The 17,206-nt window shown below is 24.5% G+C and overlaps 1 protein-coding gene across 4 annotated transcripts in view; it reads right to left on the bottom strand.

Annotated features, from left to right (window-relative positions):
- Positions 1–816: 816 nt before the first annotated feature.
- The window catches only part of LOC132920517 (SCY1-like protein 2), a 158,165-nt gene continuing 141,775 nt past the window's right edge, over positions 817–17,206 (bottom strand). Inside the window, exons 14-18 of one of the 4 annotated variants that reach the window (XM_060982969.1) lie at positions 14,569–14,801; positions 13,920–13,988; positions 9,814–9,831; positions 5,412–5,579; positions 817–4,175 (exon numbers count right to left, since the gene is read on the bottom strand). In XM_060982969.1, the coding sequence (XP_060838952.1) occupies positions 4,149–4,175; positions 5,412–5,579; positions 9,814–9,831; positions 13,920–13,988; positions 14,569–14,801 (515 nt within the window). In that variant the 3' untranslated portion in view covers positions 817–4,148. The remainder of the gene's footprint in view (positions 4,176–5,411; positions 5,580–9,813; positions 9,832–13,919; positions 13,989–14,568; positions 14,802–17,206) is intronic. The other 3 variants (XM_060982970.1, XM_060982972.1, XM_060982973.1) reach the window with 3 other exon arrangements.

Genomic DNA, 17,206 nt, shown 5'->3' with positions numbered 1-17,206 from the left:
TCTATTGACTATTATTGAATAAATTTAAAAATTCTGATAAAAAAATTTAAATTATAATACATAGGTATAAATATTATAAAAATTATTACATATTAATAAAAAATTATAAAAGATGTATGATGTATTTATTATTTATGAAAAAAAAAAATTGTAATTTTGGTTTGTTTTGAGTATTAATATTTCGAAAATATATTTCTCGTACTAATATTATAATAACAATAATTGCAAAAAATGTGAAATGCGATAAAATTTGTTGTAAATACACACGTTATAAAGCATGAATTGAAACCAGAAATAACCCAAAAAATATGTAATTTTTAAAAACCAATTTATTTCTAAATTTTAAACAAAAATGTATATTTTTTACGAAATTTAAGTCTTATAAATAAAGTGATTAACCGAATTTTTTTATAATGTATTTGGATACGTCCAGATTGTTTCAGACGATGTTAAGTCTAATAAGCGACTAAACGTTATATCCGTGAGTCTTATAAACGGCGTCCCCTGTATATATTGATATTAGTGAGGAGGTGTGGGGTATTTCCATTATACTATTGAGTATTGATACAGTTACTATAAATTGTTTCAAAGTCAATATTAAAAGTATAATGTATAAATCCGACGTAGGTAGGTACTTATTATCTCGCTGGTAAAAGTATAGTGCCACAGTCCACAGTGACAGTTATTGATAAATGATACTATTCACATTAAATTATTCTAAATAGTTTCATCCGATATTGTATAATCAGAAAATCAAATTATATATCTATCGTATGTAGATGTACGTGCAGGTAACTATAATGAAAACGACTATAATATCATGCATCCATATTAGACAGCGATAATAAACTTTAATATAATATTAGAAAATCAATAATAGGTAGGTAGGTAGGTAGGTACATAAAATAATAGCTATATATCCTACAGGTACATAGAACGATGCATTGTTGAATAATGTACTGTTCAAAATGATAATAAACAATGCATGTAGCAATGTATTGTACAAATAATTATATTTATGCCCAATATGTTATATGTGTTAGATATGTTATGTCTTTACTCCTGAAGTATTTTTGGATAAAGTAAAATACAAATCTAAGAATAAACATTCTATTTTTTAACCTCTAAAAAACATAAATGTTGGCGTTTATTCTTTCCTTATTTTAATCAAAGAATTTTTTATTAGCAACTTAGCAATTTAAACATACAATTAGGTAGGTAGTTAAAAAAAAATGGTTTCTGTTTTTATCGTGGGAGTAACCAAATTGGTTCCCGTTTGGCCGAATTGGTTCCCGTTTGAAAAAGGTATTTTATTAAGTTGAGCCGAATTGGTTCCCGTTTGCGTACAGGTAATTTTTAATTTACTACAAATTGTTGCGAATCGTTCCATTCAAAGCTGAATAAAGAATTTACAAGTGCCCATCCTAATATATTTTATTTTATGGAAACTTTAAATAGCATTCAAACATTAAATTACATAAAATTTCGAAGTAATAATACTAGAAAACTAACTAGCAAACAACAAAAAAACAACAAGTACTTGGAAAATTGTATGACTGATTATATTAATAAGACTATAGTTGACTTCCAAATCAACGATTTAAAATTGTATATATTCTATCTTTTTTTTTATAACACACATTAACGCACATTTTTAACCAAGCCTACTTTTAAGTTGACAGTCCTAAGCTTGTAAAATTGAGAAGGAAAATGTGCGTAATTAAACGGGAACCAATTCGGCTTAACTTAATAAAATACCTTTTTCAAACAGGAACCAATTCGGGATGTGGGGTTGGAGCTCGGGAACCAATTCGGTACCAGCCTTTATCGTTGAATTTTTACTTATTAGGTAATTATATATTTATAGGTACATGTAAAACCCATAATATAGGTAGGTATATTATAATATGTAATATGATAAAGATATTTATATTTAATAATTTAAAATAATAATATTATTTACTTACATAGGTAATAATATTAGATAGGTATCTACATTTGTAATATTATTGCGTTTTGCATTAAGAGAAATAAAAATATTGTAATAACTTAAAAATAAAAGTGCAATAATTTCCACTTTTTTTAGATGTAAGAACTTTTATTCCTCCACCAATAAGTATCTATCTAACTGTGTTGTAAAAGTAACAAATTATTGTTCTACGTAGGAATAATTAATATTTCTCCCTTGATTTTATGTTACATCAAATTTAATTCAAATTTCAAATATTAACTGAGAATAGTATATACCTACATATATTATATATAAATATACAGTTAGAATCTAAACTCTAAATAGAAAAAAATGAACACATCCAGTAATTTATTCAGCCCAAAAATAAATATTTACGTATAATGTAGTTGATTTATCATTAGCTTTATTATTATAATTTTGTATCAGTTCTATGTACCTACATAATATACTAACAATGGTCATTATTACAATAATAGTATTATGATTTTAAACAAAAATATAATTCAAACAATCCACAAATAAATACTTAAACAAATAATTTTATATTTGATACTATAATAATATTATATATGATTTTTATCATGATTTCTAAGTTATATCACATTAACACATTTATAAAATTTAGATTGTCTATACATGACAAGATAAGATGCAGATTTTTAAAAGAAGCTAGTAAGCTACTGATTGTCATTTTTATGTTCAATAGTACCTACTTTTAAGTAGACTAAAAATGAATAAATACATATAGATACTTAATATGTGCATGTACCTGAAATCTGAATATATAAATATATTTTAATTGATATCTATATTAAATAATTATGATAGAAAAATGCATTGAGCAAAAAGTATTAAATTATTAAATGAAGATATGTGTAAAAACTAAGTGATAGTCTGCAAGTTATTATACCGTTATACATAATAATGACAACAAGACAATAAAACTAAACGAAAGAAAAGTATTTAATAAGTCGTGAAAGTTATTTTATATGGGATATGCAAACGTATTTTTATCTTTCTTAAAATATAATATTCACAATTATATAATATCAAATATTTAAATATTGTAATTGTGTATTGGTTATATTATTATAGGTACTTGACATAAGAATTATTCAAATTAGCATAAATCTTTACACATAATCGTACTATTTGTACTTACTATACAGTGTGATCCAAGTCATTTGATGGAAAGGGTGACCCATTAGGAATTTGTGTATTCCTGAAGTATGTAAATATTAAATGCTAATAATTTATAGTAATTATTAACAATAAATATGATAAATATTTAAAAATATAACAAGAAACTAAAGTAAACTATGGACAGTATTTAATACGAGGATGAAAACAATATTTTTCTATTGTAGTTTTGTCAAAACGGTAACTAGCGTAATACCTTTTTCAGATATAAATGGGATATTTCTATGATAACGTTGAATTTAATCGGTACTTTGCTAAAAAGTAAAAAAACTAATAGATACTTTTATAGAAATATTTCAAATTTTCAACTCTCCTAAAACGCACATGCGCAATAACATTTATTTTTATAAGTAAAACCTTCTATTTTTGAAACCATATTTAGGCAGTCTTGTTTTTTTTTATAACAACTAGGCATTGCTTTACATTAAAAATTGACTGAAGGTTATATTAGATATAATTAAAAATAAATAGGTAAAGTTAAATAAATAGGTAAAATGTATTGCGCATGCGTGTACCAAAATGTTTAAAAATTTGAAATTGTCTTTATCTAAATGTGTATCATGACCATCCAGCTAAAATATCTAGGGAAGTAACCCTTAGCTTGAACACACTGTATAATATATACAATATAATATAACAAACCTTTATACGGTTCGTCGAAGAAACCGAAAAAAATAACAACAAACAAATCACACTTAATGAACAAGAATAAATTATGTATATAATAATGAAACTTAAAAATTACGACATTGATAAAGTAGTTATAATAATTGTTGACGATTTCTGGCCGTATTGCTCATAATATTATGTTGTTGGTAGATGTAAAATATTTGCTCATATAGTTTCGTATTTGACAAAATAGATGTACATAAAATATAGACTTTAACGGGACGTCGGACCGTTCAGTAAAATTTAAGCAATAGGTAATATTATTGTGTAGTAATAACAGTGGTATTTGTCAGCAGAGTACGACTGTTCACTTGTTGCCACTAAATAGTTGATACTGTAATAACAATAAAATAGTAAATTAATAATTTTTAACACAGTTTAACGTAAATCTTAATAGTATTATAGCAAATTACAAATAAATAGTAAAAACTAATAATATTGTGAATTATTCAGTTTTTGAATCTAACTGGTTCAAAAAATGAATTGAAATTTTTAAATATTAATACCGCTATACCGTATTAATAAATAATATCTAATTGTTGATTTGAAGATCAAACCAAAGAAATTCAAATTGTACCAAAGTTAATAATAAACGATAATTATAGTGCGGACAAATATAATACCTAGTATACAGCCTAGGTACTAAATATTAATCACACATTTCATTTATTTACGCGCAGGCACATATACATAATATACATTTTTTAATGAATAATATATTAACAATAGATACTTATTCAATGAAAAGGGTTGCTTCCTATTTTGGAACAAGTCACACAATTTTCCTATTAAACCGAGTTGCGTGTCGCATAAATATTACATTATATAATTATATTTAGATTGGACATAGGCACTGTGTGAATTTTGAAGGGAAAATATCATTAAAGCAATAATAATCATAAAGTTAATCGAATAACACAATATAAATACATTTTGAATTTAAATCAAGTTATATTATATTATAGAATCGTGATGTAAACAGAAATCATGACAAATACATAATTACATAATATTATGTATTTTTCAGGCACTGAATTTTAAAATATTCAAATAATGTCTTTACCAAAATATATTATTTATAATAAACTTATCTAGTTATGTATCTAGCTCGTTGTAAATATCTAAAACATATTGTATAATTTAACCTTTATAGATAAATAGTAGGTACCTATAGTAGTATCATTGGTTATATATAGTAAATATAGATATATAGACTATTTATATATAATCAATATTAGTGCACTACTACACTAGTACATACAAATCTATAGCTTTTATATAAAGCCGAGTATAAAACAATAGTAAGGATAAGATCGTTTGGTATTCGTTTAATAAATGACTTATTAAGGAGGTGGTAGATATAATACGTTATAATAATATGTTTTACCTAATAATTAATTTAATACGAACACATATCGCGCTACGGCCTATCAGAGCGTATTTAATGTTATGTTAAAATTACTAACACTGTTTTCATTTCGACAACTTATACTAGAGATATAATAATATTTTAAGTATATCAAAGGCAACACTACTATAATACTAGCATATATTATGATGATATGCTTACCGGATTTTGCAAAGTTGATAACTGTTTCACTACACCGGAACCAAGTTGCTGCAGAATGCCAGTACTAGAATTTTGTGAACACGTACTTTGCCTCCTGGACCGGATGCTGTTCATACTGGAGCTAAGCAAGTATGGTACGCTGCTGCTCGTGTTCGGCATGCTACCACCCTTAAAAATCGTAAAACATCACTCGTTTTAGTATTTACTCAATGTTCTGGCATACATATACTACACGCAATCATACACACATACACACACACACACAAATTTAGTACGCTGTACTGAACAGCATGATTGGTTTTCCGTTAAAAAATAATATTAATATGAATAAATTAAAAAGCCCTTCAACTTGCAATTAATACTAGGGTAATACATTTTTTAAATTTCTTTTGGAAAGACTGTTAAATATTTATATCAATCTAAAACTTATATTTCATTCATTCAATTTTATATAAGACATTTAAAACAAAAATCTATGAAAGAATATATATATATTATATTTAAATAATAATTAAAATATTATAATATTGTACGCATTACCATCAAATATGATTATTTAAATTTTAAATGTACATTGACTATATTTTTTTTTAATAATATTTGAGTATTTGACCTGTTAGTAGTTCTAAAAAATGTATGCCTGCCTTTAGTATAAAAATTGTGATTTATACCTGATGTACGATAAAACATAACCTACATTGGTACCGAAAAGATTTATTGGATGCATAGTGATTTACCTTTTGAACGCGTAGGTGCGCGTGATTTGTTTCTAGTGAAAAGTAGTTTATTTTGAACTGTCTAAAATCTGTGATCGCGAGTTTATTGTTTATATTTATTTATTTGATTTATAAATGACACAACACAACCTAAATCATTTTTATTAGTATCAACATGTAAATAAGTTCAACACATTACATTTAATGTATTTATTAGTTAAAATTATTTAAAATGCTTAATATTAGGTACATTATTATTTCTACCTTGAATAGATATTTATTTTATAATTGTAATTTCAACAATTTTATAATTATAAACACTAATCAAATCAATAGGCGATTTTGGGATTGTAAATTCTGCTCAAAGAGTTAATAAATTCAGACTGGAATATTCTAGGTCCATATTAGATAAATGTAAATTTCACTAAAAAAGAACAGATAATAAAAGTTTATATTATTAATAGTTATATCTCACATTGGTTATTAATTAATCAATTTTTATTGAAATAATATTCAAAATATATAATGTATAAATTTATAATATATTAATAATAAATATACCATTTGTTTTTTTTATCCTTTTAACTGTATCTCTCATTATAGTTAAAAAATTTAATTATTTTTGTATTTAAATATAAAACATTTTCATAGTTTATTTTTTTTTTCATTTTTAATTTATTCATTCACTAGATAAATTTAAATGAATTCATGAGCAATTTTAGACTACTGGTAAGTAGAACAGAAATGGTCGCCCCAAATGCCATTCTCCATTTTCTTTTTTAAATGTAATTTTAAGTGTAAAATGTTGTGTTGAATTTATCATAATAAAGCTTTAATTGTTTACTAACGTTTAGGAAGTCTATACATTATGTGTTTAACGATAAATATAAATAAACATATGTTATTTTTCTTAATAAATAGTACCTACCTACTATTAATAACTATTTAAAAATAAAATGTTGTCACACATAAAATTAAATTGTTTTTAATTATTCTGGAGAGTTTAAGTTAACACCTATGTTAATTATGTAATAAAGACGCAAGCTGAATTGTAACAATTACCAACACGTAATAGTATGAAATTAATAATGTTATTATGATAGTTTTTATTTGAATTAGGTACCTACATTAAAACCTATTAGTTTTGTGACTTTTAACCTTATAAAGTATACTTTTCAAAATATTTTAAAAAGTAACGCGTACCAATGTAAATTATATGATTTTGAATTTTATCTAAATACCTTAAATATCATTAAAATAATAAATTTAATTTAAATTCATACATTGGCGGCAGTGATTCTAAGAAAATTCTAATGTCAGGTATTTATACAATTTATCACACATTCATTCATTGGAATAGGGTACATATATAATATAATTTAAAGTACAGTATACTACTATATTGTATATGTAATATATTATATAAAAACGTAGAAAAACATATAATTGTCAATTTAAATTGAATTCCATTTGGTGTGAAAAATGATCTTTGACCAGGGAAAACTATTATTGAAGGCAACTTAACGTTTATACCCGTAAATAACTCGGAAGCCTGCTGGGCTAAACATTGTGTTTTGTTATCGAATTCTTTGAGGTCCGTTACACAGTACTATGGTGGTTTATGGACTACGGTTATTAGGTGTTTGTAATTTCATTACATTCTAGATTTCCCAATTCCCCAAGATATAAAATTAATGTTTAAACTTTTTCACAAAACCTTTTTGACTTAAACGTCACATACAAACTGACTTACATAAACATAAACATAGTATTTTAAACATTATTTTAAGTTTATTTACTATACATATTTAAGATTTGATCAATATGAATGTTACTGTTATAACTATTTAATAATAATAACATTTAGATGAAGAAAAATACTATTTATAATTCAACAAAATTTCATACTTTTTTAATAACATATAATATGCTTTGTTTACGTTTTTGATAATTTAACGGCGTAATTAAGTAAGTACCTACATAGTTATAATATTATTATAGTTTATGTGATTTGTAAGTACTCTGCTTTATCGTATAATGCATAATTTTAGCATAATAAAACCTAAATGGTGATGAAATATATTTAATATGTTACGTCGCATTAACCAATATGACAATAATATGCTGAATTTGAATTGTCAACTTTTTTAATTAATAATATGATATGATGACAACTTATTTTACAGACTTAAGAATGCAAGATTACTTCACATTTATTCTTATATTTGTAAGTAAAAACTAAAAATAAACATACCTACATAGTACATATTATACATATTTCTTATCGATTATACTGTTTAAATTTTATTTAAACAATTTGAAAATAATAATGAACAATCTACTATTTATTTTTAAATTATTTAGCTTATAAACTGTCATTTTTATGTTTGAAAAATAAATTATAAAATATATCTTAGTATTTTCAATTTAATTTTATAAAGTAATTTAATTTTTTATTTAGGGTAAATACCTAAAAAAAAAAAAAAATAATAAATAAATATGATAAAATTTAACTGAACGTGGCGACGTGAAAGAAGAGAACATTCATTGACACTACTTTAAATTATGAAATTAAAAATAAGGTTAGATATAAATAAATATTTAAATTTTTTTAGACATTCACTGATTAGTAAGTAGTAACAACAACAGAGTTTGTTAGATGAGAGGTGGAGAGCTTGCGGTGATTTTTTTTTTGTAAAAAAGTGCATTGGCGATGATTAGAAAAATTTACATTAGGTAGTCTATTTTATCAAAATAAAACTATGCTTTTTATACTTACAATAATTAAAAATATACAATATTACTACTTCTACTTATATATATTGTATTATAATACATATTTTACTGTTACAACTAAAAAAGTCTTCAAATTTTAACTAAAGAGACAATTAATGTGGATATAAAACTTTAAGTATTAAGTAATTTATGGCTAAATACTTATTTATTATATATTAAAACGATTAAAACGACAAAAAAACTAATATATAAGCTGAAAAAAAAATTAAAAATTATAAATTGTATATTATATTACATAGAAGTAGGTATTATAAGTTAGAAATCATCAAGGACATACTTTTATCATTTATATATTGGAATTTATTTAAGAACAAAGTAAATGTATATAAATATATTTATATAGATTAAAATATATATTATTATAAATAATATATATTTATGAAAAATAAATTGCTCTTCTTTTATTATTATTTTTAGTTTAACTATATTTAATGATTGTGTATGGAACTGGGCTTACTGAAAAGTGATTAGGTTTTTGTTAATTTGCCACTTGCTCTCATTTCCCTAGAGTTGAATAGATATTTTTTTCTTTCCATTTTATAAAAAAACACCAGGAAATTCAGTAAAATACCTTTTTTTAAAGTATCATAGTATGTATTCAGTTTACAAGTCATGAAGGTTTTGCAAAAACTTTTTGACCTTTTTAAAACTAAATTTAAAGAGCTTTCCGTTGGAAAACTTATAGTGAAAACAAATAGTACCTGTTCTACTTAGAATCATAAAATTAAGTCAATACGACGCTGAAAATATTTCATTACGACTAACTCGCAGTTAGTAATTTACCCATTGATTATTATAAAAAAGTATTTCATAAATGAATCTTAAAGCAGATTACTTTTTTTAGTGATGCGTTTAATTATTTTAATGAAAATCAACTTAATAATACTCACAATCATGCTCCGTGCAAGCTGTACTCCGCGTAAGTTGCAATCAAACAGTAAAACAAAATATAAAAAATAACTCAAAATTGTAATAATAATTTAAAAGCATTATTAATATTGTTATGATTAAATAATTTATCATAGAAATATATTTTGTTGTAAAATAATATAATAGTATTTTACATTACTGTTAAAGTGTAACACGGCGTTACATACTGGCAATATTAATACATTGGTGATTTTAATATTTTATTAAAATAGGGACTATTGTCTTTTGATTTTCTAAGTTCTGTATTTCTATTTTTTAGAAATTCGAAAAAGCATAAATAGTTGTCAAAATGTTATAAAAGGACATTATACTTATTGCATGTATGGATATAATAATAATAATAACGTAATAAAATAGTTTGTCCCAAAATAAATATTTATTGTATTACTAAAAAAAAAAAATGTTTGCGTGCTTAAAATTATCATGGAAATATTTAATAATTTGTATTGTTTACATTTAAATGTTTAATGTATAATTGACTCTTTTCAACACATAATATGTTTGTATAGAAAATATTGAGTAAATATAGTATAATATAAGACAATCAGAAATATTTAAATTGCAGCTGGTATACGGAAAATGTATTGACGTACATCACTTTTTGTATCTAGTAATATTCACTGAACTGAAAATGTAAGTATTAATAATTTTTAAAAATTAAATAAATATTACTTATGTATAAAATACAATGATATATTATAACATTATTGTATTTAATTTAGTATTTTGAATTACAAATTCAAGTTTTAAAGTGCTGCATTTTAATTTATACTATTTGCTTATAATATTTAAAATAGTTAAAATATAGATAAAAAAGTTTGATCTTCTTGTTTTTTAAATATTAAATAAATTATTATCTTCAATGAATAAATAATAATATAGGGTTCATAATATTATTATAAAAATAAACGTTTATCATACATTTTATTATTTGAGCTTATTTATCTTAGTTTAATTTAATTTAAAATCGTATAATCAACATATTGAATTTATAAAGAATAATCATAAACCTACCTGCTATACTTATCGTATAACATAATTTAGATTTTTTTTTCAATTTATAATTAAAATATGAAATGCAGTATAATAATATTATATTATAATAATTACAATTCAAATTTAATTTTTAGTTAAATCTAAGATAATGTTATAGAAGAAAAATAAAATAACTATAGGATTGGTAAGACTAGTATCTATGAATAAATTATAATTAATATTATATTGTTGATAAAAAATAACATTTTAAATAATACACAATAATTTATTTATTATTGCAATTTGAATATTATATTATAAACCGCTTTATGAACCTGTAACGCTGCAAGCTGTTGTTTATCGTGTTAATTAAATTGCTTACATTCGTTAATCAATTTCTGTTACCAGAATGAGAATAATATGTTTGTATGTATATTGAATAGTTATTTTGATATTATATAATAATAGGTTTCTGGTATTTCTGGATTGACAGACTTAAAGAACATTTTATAAATATCAGTCGTAAAATGCATTAATTTAATTAAAGAATGTAAACGTTCCATGGAATTTATTTATAGCACTATTAATAATTATTACAGTAACTGAATAAAATAAATTGTATTGTATTATAGGTACATACAAGGTTATTTAAATGTATAACACATTAGCACTCAATTATTATTATTTTGGTAATTTAGACCAAAACTGGATATGATGGAAGATATTAATAGTAAATTCCCGGGCTCCAATTTTTTAGAAGTCCCTATAAAATTATCTTGGTTTTTTTTTTACCAAAAATGATTAAAAATGTTTTAAATTTAAATTATATTTAAATGTTGATAACAATAAATAATATAAAAAAAGCCCACTTCTTTTATTTATTTGTAATAACCAATGTGAATATTTGATTTTTTTTTACATAATATTTATTGTATAGCAAGAAGACATTTTGAAGATATAACAAAGACAAATGTATTAGATCTAGCTGTCTAGAATCTGTTTAGACCTGGGACCCCCAAATTCTAAATCCAACAATATTTCACTGTATGAGATACACAATGGAATACTATTAAAAATTGGTTTTTGATTTTAAATTTGTATTTTGTATATAATAATATATTATGAATGAAAAAATATTGAATGTGTGGACAATGGACATAGTATTATAGATTTGAATAACAATATGTACTAGTATGTATTAAATATTAGCCAATAGATTAACATTTTAAATTATATAAAACAAAAAACTTAAATAAGTTAAATATGTATAATGATAAGCGCAAAAAGCTTCTTACCAATAATATAAAAATCAATACAAAGCAATAATATTTAAAGGAACTTATCATTTTTTTTTTAAATGAAAAGACCAAAAATACAATAGGAAAACATTTCTTCGAAACACGATAGTTCTTGAATGTTTCACAGATATATTATATTATTTTCTTGAAAACATTTTTTATAAAATGTCATTTCATATCTTCCGACGTAATCATTGAACTCCAATGAAAAATTATTATTTTTACTTAGTACGTACAACTGGCAAAAAGCAGTACATCGAATTAAAAATAGAAAAAAAAACCAGTGTAATTAAGTTGTACGTACTTATTACCGGTAAGTTCTAACTAACGTCAAAAGCGAAAAACAAAAAAATAAAAATAAAAAAATATATTGTAAAATAAAAGAAAAACAAACGACCGAACGTGGATTTTTTAAGTGAATAGTGTGGCATATCAAAATAGTGTTTGATTAAATTCTTCAGCATTCTACCCTCCATTTAATTAAGGTAAATGACGGATGATAACTATATTACTTACTACTTACTTTTTTCAATATTTTTATACGTTATAATGATTAAGTATAATATTTATAGTTAAAAACTAATACTTTTATTGTACAGAAATATTTTTGGAAAAATCTCTTCAAAATATTACATTGGAAGTAAAATTTAATTTGCAGTAAGAAAATATCAATATAATTCCTGGATAATTTTTCTAAATAATATACATTATATATTTTTTTTCAAAAAATTAAATGCTGGTAGATACTTTTTTAATTGTATGTAGTTGAAAATTTATTATTTTTCTCTTCAATGTAAAAAAAAAAAAAAAAATTAAATGAAGGTATAAGGTAGAGCGTGAATTTAATGCAAATTATATTTTTTTTCCAAATGCCCTAGCTAAAACGTTAATTTCCAAGTACAAAACAAAACCTTTATTTTCGCAATTTTGTAATAATTTTATAAATTCCTTAAGAATAAATTTAATTTAACAAGAATTTAACTGAAATTTCCCTTCCTAAAAATAAAAAAAAAGTATTAGGAAAAAAAAATTAAATATTATTTATTTTGCTTCGTTGTATTATTTTATTTTTATTACGTGGTAGTTGCACAAACGAAATTGTATTGTCATATGCAAGTATATTATATAATATTAGATTAGATGTATGTAGATATATTAAATTGGTCATTTTATTTTGGAATTGCGGCTTCTAAACGAAAACATGCATATAATACAAATATATTAAACATATTTGTAACCATTATTATTAATAAATACTAATACTCGTATATTATTAAAAAAACAATTTTTACTACGGTTTTTTTAAATTTTAAAATATTATTACTGCATAGGTAAAATGTATTGTTATATATCATGTTTCCTTTTTTTTGGAGATTTTAAATCCACGCTCTAGTAATCTAAATATAAGCTGTAAGTCTGCTTGTTGTATACATAGTTTTCAATTTGTAATTGTAATTATTTTGATAACACTATTATCATTTTACAAACAATGTTATGAGAAATAGAAATAATACCAATAATTATTACGAATTACTGATGAAAGAATAAAATTATATGGAATTTAAATATCACGACAGCAATGTCGATAGTTGATACTTTGGACCATCCGCCATTTATCTCACATGTTTCTCAATCTCACAATATAAATTAAACAAATTATAAAAAAGAAATATCAATTTTAATCATGCTGAGCGAACGCACATAGGCGTGGCGTTCAAAATAAAGTATACACTGACAGCGGACACCGTTTAATGCAACACTCATCGGCTTTCTCATTCGTTATAATGACTTACATACGTCGATGATGGCACCGACAATGTGGACCCATCGTGTCCGTTAATCGGTCTGAAGTACTGATAGCCCTGCGCAAAAAATCAATTTAAAAGCTCCTGACACATAATATCATCCACAGCAAGCGTCATAAAAACAAAAAAATGTCGAGACGACGAAAATATAATATTATATCGAAATAATATCATCATTTTACGGGCTGGTGGAAACGTTAAGGCCAGCACAATATGCTATATATTATATATAGTAATAACTCACAGCGTTATTGGTTCGTTTGTATATTACAACGGTCCGTAATTCTATACAGTACGTCATGTCTATTAGTATGTATAAAATACGAAGACAAGCTACTTGCACAGAATCGAAATAAATACACACAAGTCATGATAATATAATAATAATAATAATAATATATAATTTAACAGTAACATAATTATGTAATAAAAACTAATGATAATGTCATAATAATACGATTATGCATCGTATAATAATGTATAAGGTGCGCACTATATACTGTTATTTTCCACAATTTTTTTTATCGTAGTTGATAATTGTATCATATAATATTATAATTGCGCAAAATAAAATATGATTAATATAATGCAATTTCTACAACTAACTACTAAAAATAAAAATAACAATAATAATTACCGATGGTGGTGACAGGTTGATGGTGGACCCACGGCGCTCAACGTTCGAGTGTCTCCGGATTGGCAGTCCGGTGCCAACGGGCGTGCTTCCTGGCGAAGAGGCACACGACGGTGCCACACGAATTTTCGGCGTGTTCAACATGTTGTCAGACAGTCGGCGATTCGGAAACGAACTGACTACGCGCAAGAAGTTGCTATCGGAACCGGAAGGTGAACCGCCAAACCACCAGCTACCTGTTGCAGGGCACAGAAACCAAAGGTGGTTGTCGATTTATTATTATGATAATTATATATATTTTTTGTAAGTCTTTTCAACAGTTATGGTCTTAAGTCTTCTTTAAAATGAAATACAATTAATTAAACCAAATGTTAGTTTTACAATTATTGGCTTAAGTTTATATTTATGAAAATTCTATGGGCTATAATTATATACCCGCGGTCGTATACAAGGCAAAATAATATGTGGGTGTGACATGTTGTTGACATTTTTGGGTTAAATTATTTTATATAGTAAATGTTATTTAACTTGCTGTTGACATAGGTCGTCAGGGCCGGACATTGATATCTTTAATTCAATTAATCATAATTATAACTGTTTCTCAGTAGGTAAACAATTTAAATATAATTATATAAAAAATATGAATGCTTACTTATATTTAGTGTTTTAATTTCATAGATACTTGGCCAAATTATAGTGGAGTGCAAATATTAAATTTTTACCACTGGTTTCTTAATGGACTTACTTAAGGTTCGTAAAATGATAGTCGACTAATACCTTTACTAGTGGTAATCGTAGTGGCCGTTTACCACTAATGTGACATTCGTGAGGTTTGGGTTACAGTATACCCAGTAACACCAGTGAAACCCTAAACCTATCTTAACTACGTCATAGCGTAGAACATCTATAATCGTCATACACAATTTAAACACATCGTAACCAATTAAAGTTAAAATATCAATAAACTAAATTATCACAAATATCGGATAACTCACTAATTTTTAAATGGATTTCTAGTAATGTCATGATAATAGAAAATGAAAAAGGCTGGCTAAAAAGCCAAAAAGCTACAGTTTTATACGCTTCTGTACATCGAATGAAGATTTATAAAATATAAATACAACTAATAACTAATAAGTTAATCATATTATTGAACGAAAAAACCAATACTTCATTTATAAGAAAAAATAAAACTTAAATATCAAACAGTCAATTCTACTATGACCCAAGCCAGTCAACATTTTCAAAATATACAAGGTTATATTATTAACTTTCGTTTAGGCCAGACTTCCAAAACATACAACTCGGGTCAAAGGTAGATACATTATCTATTCTTAACTTATGCTGTTACACTCGTCACAGTCAAATACATAGGTATTCTCGAATGCCAACAATAAACTAAAGCACAAATAAACATCAACTTCCAGAAACTATAATACAAGAAATGTTCGTACTTTTAACAAAAGCAGCTAATACATTAATTAATACTTGATTATGTTTATACCTAAATAAAACTGATTATTTCCAAATAGATTAAACAGATTTTTTTTAAATTTATTTTAATTGTATGAGCTAATAAAATACATAACTATGATTGAGCAATAATTGATTACTTTCAAACTTTCAACAAACTAAAAAAATATATATATTTAAAAAAATAAGCGATATTATACTGCAGCTCAGATAAAATTTCATCATCACTTAATTAGTATTTTAAAATTGAATATTACAGCTAATTAATTTTAGATGGTACTGTAAACTACAGTATTCTAAATGGTTTATTCTAATCATAAATTTTACCAGCAAAATTAAAATTATCACCGTAGAAGTTTTTTTTTGTTTTTACAGGTAAAGTATTCGTACCAGTCGAGTTTAATTAAAAATGGCACTATAACGGTGAAATTCATATACCCCTGTATAATAAACAATTAACCAGAAAAAAAAAGTCAAAACAAAGAAAATATAAATATTTTCATGAAATTCAGTGGTGATATACCCAAATAGTTTTAATTATTTAAATCCGGCACTCTATCATGAACCTTATTATACAATTTCACTGGTAAAATACTATATGAGTAATGAGTATAGGTAACAGACAGTATCTTACTGCTTATTAAATAATATATTCGGTTTTTATTATTAAAGGATTAAACTAATATAACATTAAGGGGGAAAAGGTAGCAAAAGAAAAATATCCAAGCCAAGTGATTTTCAGTTGCTTTAATAATAATTTTTGTCTCTGAGTATTAAAACATAATATCTGATGACTTAAAGAATATTATTCTTCATATACGATTGTTTTGTGACACGATGTTATGAAGTAAAATAAACCCGACTTCTAGACTTTTTATTTCAGAAAAGATTTTACTATAGCATTGTGATAATGAGCAGATACTATTGAGACTAGTCTGTCTATCCAGATTATCTGCGCAGCTTTAAAAATATTACGATGATTACATTTTTACAGCCAATAAAAGAAACAGAAAAAGAAAATTAACTTAAGTACGAGTATGTGATGGACGCGAAAAGAGGTGGGCAATTTTCTTGGAACAACTTGGTTTGTATTAAGAAAGCTAGATTTAATATTATGTTGGCATGCTATCACGTTGAAATGATTAAAGCAGACGTCATTACAGTCGGA

Source organism: Rhopalosiphum padi, chromosome 2 (assembly GCF_020882245.1).
Source record: "Rhopalosiphum padi isolate XX-2018 chromosome 2, ASM2088224v1, whole genome shotgun sequence".
NCBI lineage: Eukaryota > Metazoa > Arthropoda > Insecta > Hemiptera > Aphididae > Rhopalosiphum > Rhopalosiphum padi.
This window is presented reverse-complemented; position numbering and strand designations above follow the sequence as displayed.